Source organism: Candoia aspera, chromosome 2 (assembly GCF_035149785.1).
Source record: "Candoia aspera isolate rCanAsp1 chromosome 2, rCanAsp1.hap2, whole genome shotgun sequence".
Lineage (NCBI taxonomy): Eukaryota > Metazoa > Chordata > Lepidosauria > Squamata > Boidae > Candoia > Candoia aspera.
Genome location: NC_086154.1, coordinates 149,218,586 through 149,241,613, shown reverse-complemented (window position 1 = coordinate 149,241,613; position 23,028 = coordinate 149,218,586). Strand labels below are relative to the sequence as shown.

Genomic DNA, 23,028 nt, shown 5'->3' with positions numbered 1-23,028 from the left:
CAGCACAGCGCTAGGACATGCTGCTGGGCCTGGTAGCTCAGCTTCAACAGGTTCTCCTTTTGCCCTTGCCCCCTCTCCACCCCACCCCACCCCACCTCCTGGAAAGTCTCCCTGGGGTACAGTGACAGGCATCAGTCGTCTCTTGTCCAGAAAATAGCAGGTGCAATGAAGACCACTGTCTGCTCAAAAGCTATAGCGTCAAGGGGTGGTGGTGCTTGGGGACAGGGGCAGGAGTAGATAAGATGTGGGACAGAGGATTCAGGTAGGTCCCACCGCCAGAAAGAGACAAACGTACAGGAATTAGGAACAGGATGGAGACTGGGCAGTGCAGCTGGTACAGGAATCATTCATCCTTCTTATCCTTTCGGCCTTCACAAGTTGCCTGAAGGAAACAAAGACAAAACAAAGCATTAGAACAAAAAAGACCTTCTCCTAGTTTACAGGCAAATTGCCTACACTCAGATGCGTAAGGCTGAATTTTGCAGAGTTTATTCCACAATCTTTGTTAGCAAGGAGGAGGGACCACGGGTGCTCCACTCAGCACTGCAGCCCCACTTCAAGGCACAGGTAGTCTAGTCAAGCCCCTGTTTCTGAGTCAACCTCAAGCACCACCCAACAGACTTCCAAGCACACAAAGAGGCACTACCAACATCTGCAGAAAACTGAATTCTACCGTCATCACCACGTCCGGTATTTGTTACACTTTTTCAGAATCAAGACAGGGATACACTTCTGTTTAAAGTGTTCATAGAACTCCCCAACAGACCAAGGGAGCTAGTGGATACTCTGCAGCTAGAAACTACATACAAGCTCACTGTCATTTCAGGCAGACAACAGGCCAGTCACAAGACTCTGCAAGCTGAAACATACAGAACAGATTGACTCCCTGCTGGCCAGTGATGCAAGCTCTCCATTCAAGCCATTGTCCTTTGTATGCTGCAAGGTCATGAGTTGTTCATTCTTGGGCACATCATTCAAATGTGTCACACTGGCTTGTCTCCATGACATATATGAACAACACTAGTCACTGCAAACATAACTTACAAAAGTGGTGCTGCTGCAGAATACTCCCATCAGCATTTCCACAGTAATGCCAAACACACCGATAAGACAGGAGGGTTCAAAAATGAGTCAGTGATAGGGCTATGGGTTCACAAATACAGTATTAGCAGGCACAGAGGTTAGCTTCTTGATCAAACCAGCATTTTTCCCCTCTTTAAAGCAAGTTTCTGATCTTTAGAGCTTTGACACTAATAAAACCAAAAGAAATGATGGAAGAATGGCTGAACAATATTTATTTGGGGCAGAATATGGGTGGGGGATCAGCTTCTGCATCATATGTACCTTCTTGCTGTTTCTTATCACTTCCAAAGAAAGAATTAGACAGAAATATAAAGTTAGGCAAAACTTCAGTTTACTATGACTTACACACGCATTACAGATTGTAATTAATTGGCCTACACACAACTCTAACAGGAATGATGTCACATTCATAGAACCACGTTGCTATATTCCAATGGTGAATGGACTACACTTCTAGGGGAGAGAGCCAAGATTTATATTGTTCTCTACTAGATGAAACTGCCATTAGTAATACAGAACATTCTAATCATTGTATCCAAAGAATGAGCCATGTTTTACAGTAAAAAAAACCCAAACCTCAACAAATTTTAAAGACAAATATTTAATGTTTATTTAATCAAAATAACTAATATTTAACCAAAACAAGCACTAGCCCAATGTTCAAAATACAGCATGTATGTTCCAAGCACTCACAATAAACCTATAATGTAGGTCAGTGTTATCCCCAGATGGCAGAGTGGGACCAAGTCTGAGAGAGAGAAAATAATCCAATTGCTACCAAGTTCATGTCACAGATAAGATTCAGTCTGGAGACTTCCCAGTCTCCAGAACAGTCTCTTTGCGAATGTGCTACAATAGCTCACCGTCATCCAATCATATTTGTGAAGCAGATCATTCACCAGCCACACCTGTATGCAAATTCTACCAGATCATCATATTAGAGATTGCGATTTTAAGATTAGTCCTTATTACATGCTACTATATGCATTTCTCTATACAGGCATCCTTAACAATCCCTTTGAAGAGCCTGAGAGCCTACATCAAGACTACATCAAGAGAAACGCTTGCTGGATGACCAGAAACACTTGAGGCAACCCTATCTTTCTCAAGTGTTCGGCTCAGTCATGCAAGAACATGCTCGGCGCAGCAATTGCTCAAAAGGGCTAAAGCAGCTGCTGCTGAATTCTGCTTCTCAGCCAGCAGTCTTATTAGCAAGACTTCTATGACCACTGCAATCTTATTTCACAGGGAAAGATCTGTTTACATAGCACAAAGGGGCAGGAAGACCACCAGGCTCCATCTGGGAGTGTTCCTTCGCAACTTGGAGACAGCGAGAAGAAACAGCAACTTGCACAGCTCATGGTACTTCTTCCAAGTTAGTAGGTAAGAAAGAAATAGCTGGCTACTGCATTTCAGGCAGCACCTTGGACTGTACAGCAACCCAACCAGAACCCAGCTCTCGTTACTTTCTCCCACCAAACCTCTGGAACACTGGCATAACAGAAAGCTAACTAGGACACAATGCCCCTCCCTAAGGCATAGTCAGTTTCAAGCATATGGGCAATGAAGAGGAATGTAAATAAAAAGGAGAGAACGTATTTCATAGGATATTCAGCTATTGCAGAAGGCATTCCCGTGAGGCCGTATGTAGTTTCCTACCACTCTTGGCTCCTTCCTCCCCACCATCCCAAGTCAACAGGCTTCTAACAGACCCACGTAACATGAATTAAGGAATTCTGCTGGGGCTAAGGCCAACCTCGTGCCTCTAGCCAATACCAGGGTTGGTATTAGAACACACTGGCCTGTTTCATACATAATGCTAAGCCATTAAGGCTTACTGGGATGTCCCAGTAAGGCTTTCTAGTCCTATGAAAGAAATAATCACTTCCAAACTGCAGCAGATGTCTTAGCATTATGTGTGAACCAACTGTCTAGGAACAGCAGTTGAATGGCATGTAAGTCTTGGGTACAACCAACAATATTCTGGATAAGGGAGCCTCCTCCTAGAATCCCAAGAATATTTGTTCCTCCAGGCCATTAAAAGCAGAACAATGTTCCTCAGTGCTGCCAGTCTTCAAAGCCATCTGAGTAGCCACATGCCCTATTTTTAGGCATCTGGGAAAGCAAAGCAAAGCAAAGCATCACTCAGACCTGGCAGCCAAAATAGATGTGCTTTGGGACTACAAGGGAGAGACGAAAATAATAACAGGTGGCTGTAGCAGATACAGTCAAGACAGCAGCTGAAAAAGATCTGGAAAGAGAATATATGCAGAAAATGCATGTAAGAACCAGCTATGCTCACAGCTGAGAGCCAGTTTGGTGTAGTGGTTAAGACACCAGGCTAGAAACCGGGAGGCCATGAGTTCTAGTCCTACCTTAGGCACGAAGCCAGCTGGGTGACCTTGGGCCAGTCACTTTCTCTCAGCCCTGGGAAGGAGGCAATTGCAAACCATTTCTGAAAAACCTTGCCAAGAAAACTGCAGGGACTTGTCCAGGCAGACTCCGAGAATCGGACACGATTGAACGGATCAAAAAAAAACAAAAAAAAAAAACGCTGACAGCAATCCTGATGATACTGTCTTTAGGATCATGACATTTTGGAGCACTGAGTATTATATAGTTAAAGAAGCCCTGAAAGCGATCTAATTGTAAGACCAAGAAGGCAACCTAGCAATGATCCCCATGTATCGATACAAGTTTTATATCCTCCATAGTATCTGCAGAACCCCACGTAACCCAAACCACTATGCCATACAGTAGCAGAGAACCAAGCCACTAAAAATGCTACCTCTCCAACTCCTAGACCTGCTCAGCACATGAGCTCAAACCATTCGCCCAGGCAAGGTCTAAGGCGCTGGGCTAGAATCCAGGAGACTGGGAGTTCTCGTCCCGCCTAAGGCCTGAAAGCCGGCTGGGTGACCTTGGGCCGGTCCCCCTCTCTCAGCCCAACTCTCCTCACAGGGTTGTTGTTTTGGGGAAAATAGGAGGAGGAAGGAGTATTAGGTATGTTCACCGCCTTGAGGTATTTATAAAAATAATAAAGGCGGGATAGAAAATAAATTAAAAAAAAAACACTCAGGGAAGGCAGAGAATTCTAGCCAGGTCTGCCAGAGCCACAAAAAACACAGAGATCCCTTCCAAAAGGGTGCTTCCTAGAATGCAAGCTCTCTTGTCCAACAGGGACTATGATCATCATTGAGCCTTGCATCCCAATGAAATGGGTATGAGAGTAGAAAAGAATCCCACAAGTCTTTATTGGGAATAAAGCCTATCTCAGTGCCTCAAATCAGGAACAGGGAAGAGAGAGAACAGGAATCATCTTCTTGGAGGATGCATTCCGCTTTTTCTTAAAGTTCTTGGTCCCCAAATAATGACAGAGTGTTCTTCTATCTGAGTCAGAGCAGTAGCACAAAGACTACTTTCAAGCTACCATTATGGCCAGCTGTCCAGCCATTTGCTTCCCAATTTAAGCCTAGCTTCAGCGGCTTCTGCCCAGCTTTTAAGCCTGTCCTCTCACACGCTTTGCTCTCCCTCAGAGAACAAAACAAAGGACCTAACTCTGCTCTCCAGGCTCCGCTTGCCTCATTCAGCCACTTCCTTATGTGCCTTACGGTTGTATCTCCCCACCCACTCACCTTTATCAGCTGACAGGTGTGGCAGCATCTCATGACTTGCTTACGTGCTGCCACAAACATGGATGTTTACTGGGCCAGATTCCCAGGCACTCCCCACCAGGTTCCTCCACAGCCAAGACTGCGCTGCATCTGCCTTCCTTCTAGCCTCTGTGTGGGGATGAGATTACCATGGCAACAAAAGCCTGGTTTTTTTTTAAGCTCCTAGCAGTACTGGATCTGCAGTTTAACCTTGGCCAAAACCAACCTCTTCAGAGGTGGGGGTGGGGGAAGGGATGGGAGAGAGCAGCCTACAACATTTCACAGGTACAGGCAGGGTTCACAGGACTCCTTGAAGAGGATAGGAAAAAAGGCTTCTACAAGACCTCCTTTTGGTCTTCTCCTTTTCAAAAAAAAAAAAAAAAAAGCAGCAACCTTCTGGTTGCAAAGGGACTTGCTTTAGGGAGCAGAGGGGAAGCGGGGCATTTGGAAGTCCCACTGCATGAGGAATGTTCCCCAGAAGGGGCCTTGTAGAAGCTCTCTGTCCAGGCCACCCACTGCTGGATTTGGGCTGTCTTGGGGTTGGAGGAGTTGACCTTCAACATATCTGGAGGGCATAGGGGTGCCTGACCTTGTCTGGACTTGGAAGACCAGCAAAGTCGCATCTGCTTGGTTCCTGGACAGAAGACCATTGCAGAATCCTAGGGTGTCAGGCTAGATCAGGAAATTGACAAAGATCCCAGAGAAAGGCAGTGGCAAGCTAATTCTGTTCCCTACGAAAGTGCATACTTCATGTCAGGCCCAGCTCAAGGGCATTTTGCCCCAAAGTGGGTGATGGCTAGTTGAAGACAAAGGGTGAAAACTCAGAAAGCATAGCTGGGAAGGGCCTTGGTTCTTAAAGGGAAAAACTAAGGAGAAAGCAGGAATCCAGGCCTTCTGGGAGGCTCAGTCATAGAGGACTAAATGATACAGAGGGTTTCTAACTCTCAGTTCCCCTGAAATCTTGAAACATCCAAGCCTTTATTCATTTCTAGACACAGATGTAGTCACCAAAGGCTCCTTGTTCCTCTCCACCAGGGAAGAAGATTCATTTATGAAACCATTTCCCATATGAGGTTGACTGCAGGAAATCAAGGGGCAGGCACAGGGCAGAGAAAGCAATGCGATTTGGGATATCTATTACCCCCAATAGATGTCTCAACAAACAATGGGTATTTTACACATTGCAATTGATAAGATACTTGTAATCTCTCATATATAACCTACATCTGCATTACCAACCTTTTTTCTCCTCCTTTTCCCCCTCATCCCAATTTAAATCCTGCATCACACTTTAAATTCTAGCCCACACTGTGCATCTGATAAAGTGAGCTGCAACTCATGAAAGCGTAAACCTTTTAATAAAATGTGTTAGTCAGAAAAGGTGCTATCAGACTCCTGATTTTTGGCTATCATAGACAGCTCTCCTCTTGCAGTGTCCCCATGTGGGGACCAGGGAGCGGGGGAACCAACCAGGCAACCCAGCATTCTAGAGATCTGTCTAGTTCTGCTCAAGTTGTGCATGAAAAACACCATTCTCTATGAAGGAGGACCTCTACTGCAGCCTTCCCAACATGGCTTCTCACCAAGGGGTTGAATGGCAACCAGCATGGCTAGGGATGATGGGAGTTTGGTTTAGCTTCATCTACAGCAGCATTCCATAGGCTGTTGTAGAGGAAGCTGGGGTAAAAACACTGTTAAGGAACTCCTTATGAATTGGGGGAGGACAAGAATAAGAATTAAGTTTATCCAAAGAAGGGGCTACAGCATAGCATTTTTGCTGGGCCCAGAGCACCATGTATCACTGCTGCCTTCATCTGCCTATAATCCAAGCCCCGCAATCTTTGCAACAATTGAGATCAAACTTTAACACTGACAATACTGGGGTCCTTAAAAACCAAGCAAAGCTGGACTACAGCTTTGGAAGAGCCTAACCAGGCACTGAGTAGCCTCCTGAAAATACCAGTACAGGCCTTCTCAGCTTGCTCCCATCTCCATATTCTTGCCACCCTGTTCTCCCCCCTGGGCACCTGAAGTTTGGCATGTTCCTTCAGCAGCCTGTCGTACTCCTCTGTCAATCCTTCAGCCTGTTTGCGCATAGCCAATGCCTCGTTGTCTGCCTTATTCAGGGCTGGGTGGAAGAGAGAGAAAAAGATACATATCAGTACAGTTTTGGCATCCTCACACATCTAGTTATTGGAGCAATCACAAGGCAAAGGTGCCAATAAATTTCTCACTTAAAATAGGTCATTTCAAATCACAGCTCCCCTTCTCCCAGATCAAAAAAACAGCAGCCTGCCCATCCTGTTGTGGGCTTCCACAAACCACCTCTTTTAACTTTCACAAAGATCCTACAATAAAGGATTTGGGTGAGTAGTTGTGCCCAGCTATACAAGTGACTACTATGTTTGCACCAACTCATTACTTAATAAAAGTGTCACAGCCAATTAACTTGTCTTTCATCTAGGGTTATAAAGCTGAGATAATTATGTAAGGTTAGTTAGTTAGCTAGAACGTTTCTTCCCTGGTGAAGGTCTCATCTTGAGCAATACGTTGGGAGTTAACACTTCTACCAAAAATCAAAATAAATTTTGAATGCAGTTACAATGAGGTAAAGTTTGTGAACCCCATAATACTAGCCTTAATCCTAGAGTACTGTGACCTACAATGTGATGAGCTTCACCTAAGTCCTGTAACAGATAAAGAGATTCTGGTTAAACAAAACAAAAAAAGTGGTCTATTGTGCCATGTCTTTACTGAACACACTGAAGCCATATTCAGTCTCTTTGTTGGAAAAAGTATGCAAAGCCTTAGGATAGTCAGGTCTCTTAAGGGGGCAAGTTTTAATCAATGAGATGACAGTCAAGCATGACTGTGAGGGGCCCTCTACTCTAAAAGACCCCAGAGATCATCATCAAAGTCTGCTCTTCGTGAGACAAGCTGTGAAAGGGACTCAGGTCCAGAGTGAAATCTGCAGATGTTAGAAAAGGAACTGTGATGCTCAAGAGGCTGAAAGGGACTATAAAACCATTGTCAAGGACTTTGTTCTCAATCAGTCCGTGGTAAGGCAGATACTGTAGTGACAAACGGAGAAAATGCAACATCACCATTACTCTTCCCAGGATTGATCTTTCAACAAAAATCACAAGGCATACAATATTCCAGGAGGTCAAAAAGAGCCCCTGGATAATGGCAAAAATCCTGTATCCATTTTTGTATTGTCTGATGTCAATGTTCATGAGTCTTCAACATGCAAAACGTTAAAGACAGATGGGCATGGAAGAACACCAAGGAGAAAGTGTGTCTAAAACTTGCCAAATACTACCTGGATGATCCTGCAGGCTAGTAAAACCATGTTTTGCAGACAGATGAGATGAAAATGGAACTTGTTAGCACTCATGACAAACTAAATACTGTATTCCAGCAAAAGAACCTCATCTCAGCCATAAAGCATGGTAGTCTGAGCATCATGTTTGAGACTACTTGTGAGCTGTCCAGACTCTGAGGCTACAATCTTTGAGGGAACAATTGATTCTAAGTTGTACCAGCAATTCTACAGGGGATATCAGGATATCCATCCATGAGGTGGAGCTTAAACACATGTAGGTCAATAATTCCAACCACACAAGTAAATCTACAACATAATGGCTGAAGCAGAAGACGTTTTGTATTTTGGGAAGGCCAGGTCAAAGCCCTGACGTTAAGCCAAGAACAGACAACTCAAAAATATCAATGAGCTGAAGCACTTTGTAAAGAGGAGTGGGCCAAAATATTTCCAAGTGAATGTGCAGGACTGAGCAACAGGTATAGGAAACATTTGGTTGAACTAAATCTAAAGTTTTTCATACTTTTTCTAACACAGTGAATGTTAGCCAAGTATGTTTAAAAAAAGAGATGACAAGGTACACTGTTGCTTGTTAAACCAAAATTTCTTTATATATGAATAGGATTCAGATGAAGCTCAGATCACACTGTAGGTCACAGGGTTATGGATAGTTCTAAATTGTCACAAACTTTCTCTCACCACCGAACTATTGTGCAAGTCTGAAATAAGCAGGCAAAATGTAATTTTCAAAATGAGGCAGGAAAGCGTTACTATTTTGGTTATTTAGAGATTTTTCTTTGCTTTTTGATAAATGAAATGGGAGCAGGGAGAGAATAATGTAATCCATGACATTTCCAATATAAACCAAGGGCGGCTGTTCTACCAGATAATGCCTCTTGTAGCATACTTGTATGCCTGTAGTATACTTGTAGAGCCTTGTGTGGCGCAGAGTGGTAGGTGGCAGTATTGCAACCGAAACTCTCTCCACAACTGGGTTCGATCCCAGCGGAAGCTGGATTCTCAGTTGCCGGCTCAGGTCAACTCAGCCTTCCATCCTTCCGAGGTCGGTAAAATGAGTACCCAGCTTGCTCGCTGGGGAAGGTGACGACTGGGGAAGGCAATGGCAACCATCCCGCTCTATAGTCTGCCAAGAAAATGTCGCGAAAGTGGCGTCCCCCAAAGGGTCAGGCATGACTCGGTGCTTGCAGAGGGGACCTTTCACCTTTCACACAGCATCCTTGATAGAAAGTACTAGACTTAATATCTCTCTTAGCCCAACAAGCTTTGGGTGTATAGTTAAGATGAAAGCTATTCCATGTCTCCCTTCTAGGAGGGAGGGTAGAAGTGAAATAAGATTCTGAATCAACACTGTACAGATTTTCAATTTTGCACAGTATGGTAGACAATGGAATAGATCTCCCCAGCTTCATCACATTTTTCTTTTAACAATGTTACCTGCAATATTTGGACTAGTCTCTAGCTTTTTGACAAAGTTTGTATTGTGAGGTGGTTTTTTGTGTTTTTGCTTGATTCGGTAACATGCAACAAATACAAACAGAGTCCTCTGGGATGGTGTAGGTTGTAAGTACTATTAAATAAATAAACATCTAAGTTAAATTTCCATGAGGGAGGTGAAGGATGAAGTCCTAGTGAAGCCTTCAGCACTTCAATGCCTTCCAGGTAGGTTGGTCAAGTCCCAGAATTCCCAGCAGCAAGGTTAAGACTAGCCTGGCTAGAAACTTTGGGAGTTCACCTGCCATTTACTGCCAATGATCTGTTGAGAGGGTGGAAATATTGTAATTTGAGTAAGATATTTGAACCCGAGCTTTTCTAGTTTGGACCCTGATTGCTATCCTGCATCATAGTACCAAGGACAAACATTGGAAAATTTGCTACTCACTTGTGATTTTATGGGTTCTCTTCCTCTGAGAACTTATAGGTGGTGAACAGAGCAATCTTGGATAAATTAAATTACTTAAAGTGTATGCCCTTGCGACTCTGGGGAAACTGAAACAATCCAACATGTCTTCCTTAGCTGTAACTTCTGCAAGGACCTTCAACACAACAGCGTAACTGCCCTTTTACTGCCAAGAGCCGGGGAGAATGGACGATTTTTATACCCACTACTTCATTTCAGACTCAGATTGTGGCATCACCCACACGGTAGCTAAATTTGTACTACAGCAGTGAAAACTAGGCAACAGTTAACTTCAGACTCAACCTGATAACTCAAAGTCTTTGGACCATTTTATTTTTCTTTTCTTTCTCTCTCTCTCTCTCCTCCTCTTATATAACCCTAAATTACTACTGTATTATCAAAAACAACCAAGTAGGTACTAACTGAGCATCATCAATTATACTCAAAGCCTGACCAGTTTGGTCAGGGAAAAAAACGACAAGACCTTTTTGAAAGACTGGAAACCTCATCTGGACTTTCTGTTGAACAAAACCGAATTGATGATTTGGGGATTAAAAAGGGTTGAAGGGGAAGAGAATTATATAGTAAGAAGAAGGAGAAAAAGAGGGAGAGGAAAGAGTAAGAAGACAAGAGTCCCTCTTTTGGGGGAGATGGGCGGTAACACAATTTGAATGAATGAATGAATGAATGAACGAATAAATAAATAAATAAATAAAAATAACTGCTCAATGGAAAGAAGGGCAGAAGTCATAATTCTATATTTTATTATATTTATCTTATTTTTCCTTTATTTTTCATACTTCTTTGTATTTAAAATTTTTGATTAAAAATCAATTATAATCAAAATATTCTAGGTAGAATTTTATTATTTTAGTTTATATGTCTGCATTTTATCACATTTTTATTATCTAAATATTCTAATCTTATTTATATTAGTATTTTAGTATTTTACTAGTCTGTCATTTAGACAGACTAGCATTGTACTTACTTAACAGTTAAGCATTCCTTGCAATTCCCCCTGCCTTACCTACTTTAAATAGGGCCTGTACTCCAGCTCTTACCTGCTGCTTTGGTTTTTCCTCCTCTTTTGTGTAAATTGCTCATCCCCACTCCCTTTTCCTCCCATGTAATATTGAAAATTGTACCTACATCTGGTCATCGACTGGAAAAAGGATTTGAATTTGAATTTTATCTGCTGCCTTTCATAGAGTTGCTCAAGGCAGCATACACTGTACTCCTTTGTCCTATTTTCCCCAAACAACAACCCTATGAGGTAGGTTGGGCTGAGAGAGAACATCTGGCCCAAAGCAACCAAGTGGGCTTCCGAGGCAGAGGGTGGAGAAGAACCCGGGTCTCCCGGCTCTTGGTATAACACCGTCACCACTAGACCACACTGGGGCATGTGAGAAACTAGCCCCTATCCACCCTTAGACTGAGAACTGCCTATGTGTGTGGGGCACTGACTTGTGAGGGAAAAGGCTCTTTGAAAGGGCCTGCCAATTATGACGCTTTTTGCCTAACGACTGGGCCCTAGCCGAGGGCTCAGCACCAGGTGGAAGGCATGTTACCCTCTTTGACAGCTATAAAAGGCAATGCTAGAAAGAGAGACATGCCACTTCACCCGGGCAGGCACAAGCAGCTGTTCCACCTCACTACCAGATCATCCAGCGTCCTAAAAATAATGCAAAAAAGCACATCCATCAAGACCACCTCTTGAACGCTGCCGGTGGCTACAACACAGCATACCACACGATCCGGTACTATCTATTTGCCCGGCCACTGTGCCATTTGATCAGTTGGGGCTGGATGCAGATGGAAGAATATGCTGAAGCATTATGCAAGCCCACTCAGGATTGAAAAGGTCAGTTGCCACCCAGAACTTCTCAGTTCCAGGATTCCTCCAGGGCTGATGTCAACCCCTTCAATTTGCCAACTTTGTATATAGGATCCAGAGAAGCTGCTCAGTTGATACTGCAACTGAGAAGAGTAGTCACATGTCAGGGAGGAGCAGGGGGGCAAGACCGCCGCACTATAGCTCTGCAAGGCCTGTGGACCACCTGCCTCCAGCTTCCCCTGGCTGGGAGGGGGGATGTTAATGATCAGTTGGTGCCTCAAGCTGCCCAACCCACTGCAATGAATGCCTCGTGCAGCCCCGTGGTATCACAAACAGGCCCCCTAAAATATTTCTAGATGTTTAGTGGTCAGGACATTCTTGTGGGAAGCAACAACTGATTTACACAGCCATCCCTGCTGGTCTCTGAAGCAGATGTCCTTATCACAGGGAACTCGCTTGTTACCTCACCTGCCTTTGTCCCTCTTCCTCACATTCAGTGCTTCCACTGAACTATTTCTGCAAACATGCCAGGCTCCAGGGGAGTGCCTTTATTAATTATGTGGGGTTTTCTCAGAACAATGTAAACTGAAGACTGCAGCAAAACATGTTCTTGTCCTTGAACGTGGATGTATAACTAAATATGCACAAGAGAAAAACAAGAAGATAAGCAAGGACAAGAGAGGGAAATATAGTCTGGCTATAGGATGAGGTCTGTAACACTTACAAGCCCCTTTTTTTGTGGCCCCCAAAGCTCCTTTCAAATCATGATTACAGTATCAGAAGTGAGTGGCTTAGTCTGCCACACAAATACCTCTACCATAAGCTCCATGCTAGAATTAGTAACTTTTCAGTAAGTTAAGCAAAGGACAAACCAGCTCTCTCAAAAAGAAAATCTAGAAAAAAAAGAATATCCTGGACAAAGTCCCATGTGTGCTATAGCACAGTCTGCATTATTGCTAAGGCTGACATCAAGCTTAGCACTTGACCATTGAAAAGTTGCCCTTCCTTGGTCTAGCCAAAGAACAAAAAAGCAGCAGCAGCCCTCCCCACATTGTGTTCTTGCAAGCTTTCTCTTTGTTACAAAGGGGTTCCTGCAGGACAGGCTCCTATTCAGTTGTGTTCCACAGTTCAGCTTCTTTCACTCAGCGGCCGGAATTTGTGGACTTGCAAGGATCAGTGTGAACAAGGGAAGTTACATCAGTTTAAGCCAGAGATCAGCTGGGGAAGAGGAAGAAGGAACTGAACAAAGCACCTCCAAAAGAAGCTGGGATGTTGTTTTAGGCAAATGTACTTGAAAAAAGCCCTAGTTTCTTGCCAGTGCTGGGCATGCACACTGCTGAAAGAAAAATGACCATAAAGAGCTGGAAGGGGGCATCTCACAAAGTGGTCCCTGCCCTTACGGCCTATTTAATACAGAAGGCGATTAATCTCACAGCTGGATAGAACCTGCAGGACAAGAGAAACACTAACCGCATGACTCTGGAGAAAAGCAGAGTGTGTACAAACAAATGCTCTAGGGCTGGCCCATCCATTCCAAAAGTATGATGCCAAGTGGATTATTTAAAGCCAAGAGGAGGAACAGGACAGTTCAAGACTGTACATGAGGAAGGCACATGGGCATACAGTTCTAGAATTATAAATAGATGCTGTATCACCCCTTCAGTAGCTTTCAATCTTAAGAGCCAGCTGTGCAAAATCTGGAGTGGGGAACAGAGAGAGAACAAGAGAGCTGGCCAAGCAGGTTATTCCTACTTCCTCTGAATTGCTGGAAAATGGCATCTACTATGTAAACAAAATAAATAAGCATCACTGTGATCTACATGAGCCCTCCAATGCCTGAAGCTTTCACCTCCCACCTCTTTTGGTAGAAGTCAGCTCATCCTTTAGTTTCTTGACTTCAGCCTGCAGAGCTCGGTTTTCTTCCTCAGCCCCAATGCTTTTGATGTCCAGGTCAGCCACTTCCACTCCTGCCAGCTTCAATTCCTGCAAATAAAGGGAGAAGAGATACTGAGTAAGTGCACAGGATGAATAAGTTGAGAGAATGAAGTCTAACCATCTAAGGTCAGACTCCCCAAATGAGAAGTCTCTCGACCTTTCCTGGAACAATGTGGGCTGTTTGCTTATGCTGGTGAACCTAGAATTCAGAGGAACCCAGTCTCTCTCAAAGTAGCCAAATCACAACTACCATCTTACTCAACCCTCAGACTCACATGCTGTCCCACATCTTTTTCTGAGGCCAGGCCAGTGTCCCCCTGAAACTGCACCACTGAAATTCAGCCATATATACCACATAATGGAGGTGTATTTACCTGCAGATTCTTCAAATAAAAGTGAATACGCATTACATGCTTCCAAACAGGTGTGACACCTGAACAAAATCCTACTCCTTTCCCACCCAAAATCACACGGAAGCAATTACTTCCATCAACTATAATTAGTGAGACTGAAAAAAGCATGCAGTGCCTCCCTCCCACCCAATACTGCACCCTCAACCTGTTCTGATCAACATTCCTGCCAACCCCTCTTCAGATACAGCAGCTGCCCTCAAAGGCCACAGATAGATAAATCATTACGACAGAGGCACAGCAGTAATTATGGAAAGCTATGAATAGATTTCTCTAGACATTTTGCAAGACAAGGATAAGAATATACAGCTAGGTGGAATCTTTTTGTACTCTCAGCCAAAAAGCTATTGCAGGCAGTACAAAGGGACAATAATAGAACTAACAGCAAATTGCTTGGGGAAAGAAACACTTAAGTGCCTAGCCCCTAGGTGTGACTCTGACAAAGCTCATTTCAGTAAGCACTCAAGGTGTCACAGTACTTCATGTGCACATTCTCAGTCATCCTTAAGCTACTCTTCAAAGCAGACTTTGTTAACCTGGAACACTTCAGGTCTGCTGGACTACAACCCCATTTTTTTTTAATCATTCAATCGTGTCTGATTCTCAGAGACTGCCTGGACAGGTCCCTGCAGTTTTCTTGGCAAGGGTTTTTGGAAGAGCTTTGCCCTTGCCTCCTTCCTAGGGCTGAGAGAGAAGGACTGGCCTAGGGTCACCCAGCTGGCTTTGTGCCTAAGGTGGGACTGGAACTCAGGGTCTTCTGGTTTCTAGCCTGATGCCTTAACCACTACACCAAACTGGTTCTCCAACAATCCCATTACACACCACCAATTGACACAACAAGAATAACTTCTGGAGTTCTTGTGGGAAGAGAAGACTGTTTTAAGGGTAAGTCAATCAGATCCTCAAGGTACAACTCCAGTCACGTTTGCAATGGCAAATACAGAAACTCAGACAAGACCCAGCTTTCTTTCCAATTAACTTGCTCCTCCATCTTCCAATAATAAAACTGGCCATCAGCCCCTGGACCTGCTAACCATGGGATCTGTATAAACCTGACTGGGGTGCGTGTGGTGGGGTGAAGGTTACAGGGTCAGATCCACATCACCCATGTAAGCAGAATGTTTTTGGAAGGTGTTTTTTCTTTTTTAAACTGTCATGTGCCTATTTGAGGGTTTATATTTATTTGCATTAATTTCCCATCTCAAAAGGCAGAATACACTGTTACTTTTCTGCAACTATCTCCAAAAACTGCAAAAAGAGAAAAGGGCTCAGGCTCTGGGTTGTCCACTCTTGTTCTAGCAATCAATCGATCAATCAATTTTATTTATGCCCCAAAGGCCCAAAAGCAAGTTACCAATATAATCCAAACTTGGCATTAGACAAAACAGTTTAACAAATGATTTAATAAATATTACATAATACACTTAAAACCCCAACTCTTTGATTTGTTACTAAAAGTCTTTTTATAGCCATAGTTAAAAATCTGGCTTTTGCCACTGCAATTTTAGGATTTTCATCTGCAAGTAAAATTTTTACATACTCAGAAGTATCTCTTCCTGGTTTGGATTTTAAAATAGGCCAAATAACTTCCTGCTGAAGATTCTTATAAAATTCACAATACAATAAAATATCATCATGTTTCAAGATCAGTACCATTATGGAGATAAAATTTTTGAGAGATGGGCATTTTTTGAAATCTACCATATAGCATATTTGATGGCAACACATTTAATCTGGCTTTTGAAAAGGCTATTCTGTATTTGCTTAAATATAGGATATTCAGATATTTAGGGAGTTGAAAAATGTATCTGTAGTTTATTCCAAAAGTTACAGTAGAACACAAAACTTTGGCTTTAGCCGTTAATTTCTGTACTTATTTATCTTTGTTTGATACAACGAAATGCTGATGACATACCCCTTGAAAATCAATAATCAGGATCAATGCCAATCTAATTTTTTGAGTCACTGTTCAAACCACATATCTACAAAAGATTCATGTGAGATTTCCTGAAGCAATCCTTTTTTTAAAAAAAAAATATTTGCAACCAAAACTTAATAGTGCTTAACCAAGCCTTTGTTTTCAAAGGGCATTGCCTGGTTTCCAAGAGAATAACAGAATTTGGAACACAGCTTGGAACACTTAAAAGAGATCTTTAAAATGTCACCTCCAGTTGTGCTATGTCATTATTAACAAATGTGATCCAAATTGGAGCTCCATATAAAATTTGACTTCAGCAAAGGATCGTTACCTTGTCGTGGTGCTGGAGCTTGAGCACCTCAATGATGCCATGAGCTAAACCGTGAAGGGACACCCAAGACAGGAAGGTCATGACAGAGAGGTCAGACTAAATGCAATCCCTGGGGAAGGTAATGGCAACCCACCCCAGTATTCTTGCTGTGAAAACTAAATGGATCAGTACAACCAGAGATATGTCGGTATACCATCGGAAGATGAGACCCCCAGGTCGGAAGATGGTCAAAATGCTACTGGGGAGGAACAGAGGATGAGTTCAACTAGCCCCAGACATGATGACGCAACTAGCTCAAAGCCAAAAGGACGGCTAGCGGCCGACGGTGCTGGTGGTGAACGGCAAATCCGATGTTCTAAGGATCAACACACCATTGGAACCTGGAATGTAAGATCTATGAGCCAGCGCAAATTGGATGTGGTTATTGGTGAGATGTCAAGATTAAAGATAGACATTTTGGGGGTCAGTGAACTGAAATGGACCAGAATGGGCCACTTCACATCAAATGACCACCAGATCTACTACTGTGGACAAGAGGACCACAGAAGAAATGGAGTAGCCTTCATAATTAATAGTCAAGTGGCTAAAGCAGTGCTTGGATACAATCCAAAAAACAATAGAATGATCTCAATTCGAATTCAGGGCAAGCCATCTAACATCACAGTGATCCAAATATACGCCCCAACCACAGATGCTGAAGAAGCTGAAGTAGAGCAGTTCTATGTGGATCTGCAGCACCTGCTGGACAACACGCCTAAAAGAGATGTTATTTTCATCACGGGAGACTGGAATGCTAAGGTGGGCAGTCAAATGACACCTCGAATTACAGGTAAGCATGGCCTGGGAGAACAAAACGAAGCAGGACATAGGCTGATAGAATTTTGCCAAGACAACTCACTCTGCATAACAAACACCTTCTTCCAGCAACCTAAGAGATGGCTTTATACATGGACTTCACCAGATGGACAACACCGAAATCAAACTGACTACATCCTTTGCAGCCAAAGGTGGCGGACATCTATACAGTCGGTAAAAACAAGACCTGGAGCTGACTGTAGTTCCGATCACGAACTTCTTCTTGCACAATTTAGGATCAGACTCAAGAGATTAGGGAAGACCCACAGATCAGCTAGATATTAGCTCACTAATATCCCTAAGGAATATGCAGTGGAGGTGAAGAATAGATTTAAGGGATTGGACTTAGTAGATAGGGTCCCGGAAGAACTATGGACAGAAGTCCGCAACATTGTTCAGGAGGCGGCAACAAAATACATCCCAAAGAAAGAGAAAACCAAGAAGGCAAAATGGCTGTCTGCTGAGACACTAGAAGTAGCCCAAGAAAGAAGGAAAGCAAAAGGCAACAGTGATAGGGGGAGATGTGCCCAATTAAATGCAAAATTCCAGAGGTTAACCAGAAGAGATAAGGAATTATTTTTAAATAAGCAATGCGCGGAAGTGGAAGAAGACAATAGAATAGGAAGGACAAGAGACCTCTTCCAGAAAATTAGAAACATCGGAGGTAAATTCCAGGCCAAAATGGGTATGATCAAAAACAAAGATGGCAAGGACCTAACAGAAGAAGAAGAGATCAAGAAAAGGTGGCAAGAATATACAGAAGACCTGTATAGGAAGGATAACAATATCGGGGATAGCTTTGATGGTGTGGTCAGTGAGCTAGAGCCAGACATCCTGAAGAGTGAGGTTGAATGGGCCTTAAGAAGCATTGCTAATAACAAGGCAGCAGGAGACGACGGCATCCCAGCTGAACTGTTCAAAATCTTGCAAGATGATGCTGTCAAGGTAATGCATGCTATATGCCAGCAAATTTGGAAAACACAAGAATGGCCATCAGATTGGAAAAAATCAACTTATATCCCCATACCAAAAAAGGGAAACACTAAAGAATGTTCAAACTATCGAACAGTGGCACTCATTTCACATGCCAGTAAGGTAATGCTCAAGATCCTGCAAGGTAGACTTCAGCAATTCATGGAGCGAGAATTGCCAGATGTACAAGCTGGGTTTAGAAAAGGCAGAGGAACTAGGGACCAAATTGCCAATATCCGATGGATAATGGAAAAGGCCAGGGAGTTTCAGAAAAACATCTATTTCTGTTTTATTGACTATTCTAAAGCCTTTGACTGTGTGGACCATAACAAATTGTGGCAAGTTCTTAGTGGTATGGGGATACCAAGTCATCTTGTATGCCTCCTGTAGAACCTGTATAACGACCAAGCAGGAACAGTAAGAATGGACCACGGAACAATGGACTGATTTAAGATTGGGAAAGGAGTACGGCAGGGCTGTATACTCTCACCCTACCTATTCAACTTGTATGCAGAATACATCATGCAACATGCTGGGCTTGAGGAATCCAAGGCTGGGGTTAAAATTGCTGGAAGAAACATTAACAATCTCAGATATGCAGATGATACCACTTTGATGGCTGAAAGCGAAGAGGAACTGAGGAGCCTTATGATGAAGGTGAAAGAAGAAAGTACAAAAGCTGGCTTGCAGCTAAACCTCAAAAAAACCAAGATTATGGCAACCAGCTTGATTGATAACTGGCACATAGAGGGAGAAAATGTAGAAGCAGTGAAAGACTTTGTATTTCTAGGTGCGAAGATTACTGCAGATGCTGACTGCAGTCAGGAAATCAGAAGACGCTTAATCCTTGGGAGAAGAGCAATGACCAATCTCGATAAAATAGTTAAGAGCAGAGACATCAGACTGACAACAAAGGTCCGCATAGTTAAAGCAATGGTGTTCCCCATAGTAACATATGGCTGTGAGAGCTGGACCATAAGGAAGGCTGAGAGAAGGAAGATCAATGCTTTTGAACTACGATGTTGGAGGAAAATTCTGAGAGTGCCTTGGACTGCAAGAAGATCAAACCAGTCCATCCTCCAGGAAATAAAGCCAGACTGCTCACTTGAGGGAATGATATTAAAGGCCAAACTGAAATACTTTGGCCACATAATGAGAAGACAGGACACCCTGGAGAAGATGCTGATGCTAGGGAGAGTGGAGGGCAAAAGGAAGAGGGGCCGACCAAGGGCAAGGTGGATGGATGATATTCTAGAGGTGACGGACTCGTCCCTGGGGGAGCTGGGGGTGTTGACGACCGACAGGAAGCTCTGGCGTGGGCTGGTCCATGAAGTCACGAAGCGTCAGAAGCGACTGAACGAATAAACAACATAAAATTTGAGGTGCAATTTTGGCATTAAAAACTTGTATCGCTGCAGGATTATATTGTTCTAGAGGGTGCGCCAAACAAACAATGTAAGCTTAAGATTGAAGTGGAATAGCATTTGGTGCAGAATGAGTAACTGGTCTTTCAAGAAGAAAGAATGACTCATGGAGAGAGTTGGATGAGCCTTTTTTAAAATGTCTGAACTGAGCCTATATTTGGAGGGGGGGGAGCCTTTAATTCACAGTTCAGTTTGTGTCAGCAGCAGCCACAAACGGAAGTGCAAATATGATGAAGGCACACAAAAGTCAAAGCTGAATTTTTGCAATGCTATGTGCAGAAAGAATGTTATACAAAATTCTCACAAGAGGTTCACACTCCTATGGAATGTCCTGACTCTGCTTATATTCTTTGTCCTTTATTGCCAAGAGCCTTGCATTCCTCCCCCTCCATTACTGATGTGCAAGTCATGGCAAATAATTGATGGATTTCAGCCAACTCTTCTTCTATTAGCAATTTTCCCAACATACCTGACAGCCACTAAAAACTATTCTTCCCATAGGTGTTCCAACAAAAACGTACAGTATTGCGTAAACAGATTCATGTGGCAACCTCAAAAAGAAAAAAAAATCCTCACTCTTGTTTCACTGTCTTATGAGTTGCAGAAGGATTTTCTTTTTCATAGGATAAAACTGTTAATAAAAGAGCCTGTTGGATTAGACCAATGTTCCTCAACCTTGGCAGCTTTAAGATGTGTGGACTTCAATTCCCAGGATTCCCCAGCCAGCCATGCATATAGCTATCATGATTAGTAGCCAATAGTAGCATTTTATCCATGTGCTGAAAAGTTTATGCTGTGTATTTTGCATTAATGTTAATTCAGGTCTGTCTGTACAAATTACTAGCCCACACAGAACAACCTACCCATCCACACAGAACCCAAGTAATTATGACCAGAAAAGGGAGGGGAAATTGTTCCTCAGGCAAGATTTAGTTATCTTATATAAGCCTCATAATTTCAAGAAAAGGGGTGTCAGAAACTTTACCCCAGTTCCCAATATTTTTAAGAAATACAATTCTCATCTATTTCTCAAGCCTTACAAGGCTGGGCGCCTAGTTTTCAGGGCAGCCTCTCTTCCAGCCCATCTTGTCCTTCCCATGTGGGTTGCAACAGGGCCAGCTTCTAGAGGGAGCCTTTAAGCAAAACCAGCAGACAAAGGGCTGGGAGTCCTATCTGCCCACCTTACCTAGCCTGATGCATGCAAACATCAGAGAAGCTAGTGCACATACAGCTGAAAACCAAAACAACCTTCACCAACCAGATGCCCCCCAGACATGTTATGGCTTCTCTGGAACATAAAGCAGTCTTCCCTTCATATGGCACCCAACCCATTTTTATTCATGCAAAAAGGGTTTCCTGCAATATAGGGGGAGGAGGCAGCAAAAAAAGTCTTCAAGGAAATATGGAGTTGGGTTTTATCTATGGATAAAGGATCTATGTTAGAAGAGCCAACCAAGCTACAGTACTCAGGTACATGGCAAGGCCACCGTGTGCTGGGAAGATTCTTTCATCCCTCAGCTCCACACCATCACGACCAGCACTATCCTCCGCGCCCGAATAACAAGAACAGGCAATGCAAGCAAAAGACCTCTCCAAGCCCCTCAGCTCTTTCACAGCCCCCCAACTCTCCTGGCCCTGGGCAGGACAGTCTAGGGACGGCCCTTCCTTTCTTCCTGTGGCCAATCTGGCATAAGAAAACGCCCAACACAGCTCCAAGGGATACTAAGCAACTTCAGTCACAAATGGGAAGCTTCAATAGGATAGAAGAGCATAACCTCTCTGCCCGGGCCAAATAAAAGAAAACAAAAGTGAGAAAAGAGCAATAAAAGCTTCTACCGGAACCCAAAATGGCTATTTCAACCCTGTAACACAAAGTCTATCTGAAGGTTTCAGAAAAGGCAACATTTACAGGAGGGAAAGGGAGCAGAAGATGATATAAGCCAATGCCATCTGCTGTGATCTCTAGTTTTGCCAATCTGAAGCATAAGGAACAGTCTGCAATAATCACCAACCTTGAACAACATCTGCATTTTGATTTTACACCATGTTTACAACTATAGCTTTGCATCACATTTATAGCCACAATCTTCAAAGTCTCTTGCTATCCAGGAGGTCAAGGCTATCAGCTAATGATGTCATTTTAATTAACTTCATAAAAAATCCTGCCATGATAAAGACTATGCCCTTGCCACAACCAGAGATAATAGGGCTAGGCTGCCCTTTTATCCCCACACAATTTGAATATATTGAAATTTTAAAAGTGTGGGGGAATTGATTTTGGGTAGATACTGAAGGCAGAATGAGTATATAAAGGGGAAAATACACAGATCAGAGAGTCTAGAATTCTACCAATTCTTCCATTAAAGCCCGAAGCTAATATTTTTGCCCATCCTAAGGCACAGATTTCCATTTTTATAGAAGTAGGAATAGGAATGCTGGATTCAGGGGAAAAAGCAGGTTCTGCCTTAGGAGGCACAGCTGCAGCCAATTCTGGGTGATCTTCAACACACTTGGAAAGGGCAAGGTAACGGATTGGCAGAGCTCAAATGTGTCATTGTTATTCTATCCACGTAGAGGGGGAAAAGCTGGCATCAACGCTTTGCAGCTGGACTTCAAACCTGTCTTTAGCAACTTTAACAAACTTCAGCAACAACCTTTCCTCAGCCTGGTGCCATCTTAATTTGTTTGAAGCAGAAAACAGATTTTTGATTTTTTTTTTCTTTTTGTGCGGGCTATAAAGTACCCTGCTGATCAGGAAGACCATCCATTGCTGCAGCAATATTCCAAGTCAGAGAGCTCCGCATAATTCAGAAGCTTACGTGATAATAAAGCAACAGGCTCTGTAAGAGGCTGCAGTTACCCGCAAGGCCTAGAGATTTGCTGTCACGTCTGTCAAGGAATGAGCAGAAGAGAACAGCAGCTTCCCTAAGTCAAATTAGTATTAGAGTTGGGCAAGTGAAAAAGAGCAAGCAGAGGCTTTTGGTCACCAGTTCACTTGCCCAGTTTAAGAGTTTTTAAAGATTTTTTACGATTTAAGTTTGTAAAAAAAAAAAAAAAATGACAGATGTGCCAAACTGGTCCTCACTACCCAGAGTTCGTCCGTCTCTATTAATGTAAAGCATGAAAGTTCAAGAAATAATTACCCTTATGGTGCCTGTCCTCATCACTCCTCTAACCCTCACAAGAGTTTCCGCTGCACACAGACTCTGCTCCACGTGGAAACAGATGACTTCCAGCATAAACAGGACCCAACCATTTCGCCTACCCATTTTCCTCCCTAAAATTTAATAGCCTCCAGCTATGTAGAGCTCAACTCCCAGAACCCTCAGCAATGGCTATGGGGAAAGATGCCTGGAAGGAAGAGTCACTCGTT

At 43.2% G+C, this 23,028-nt stretch overlaps 1 protein-coding gene across 1 annotated transcript in view; it reads right to left on the bottom strand.

The window, feature by feature from the left end:
* Window positions 1–203: 203 nt before the first annotated feature.
* Window positions 204–23,028, bottom strand: part of BCAP31 (B cell receptor associated protein 31) — a 38,589-nt gene continuing 15,764 nt past the window's right edge. The window contains exons 5-7 of the mRNA XM_063294234.1: window positions 13,667–13,793; window positions 6,764–6,864; window positions 204–382 (exon numbers count right to left, since the gene is read on the bottom strand). Of these exons, the coding sequence (XP_063150304.1) occupies window positions 344–382; window positions 6,764–6,864; window positions 13,667–13,793 (267 nt within the window). The 3' untranslated portion in view covers window positions 204–343. The remainder of the gene's footprint in view (window positions 383–6,763; window positions 6,865–13,666; window positions 13,794–23,028) is intronic.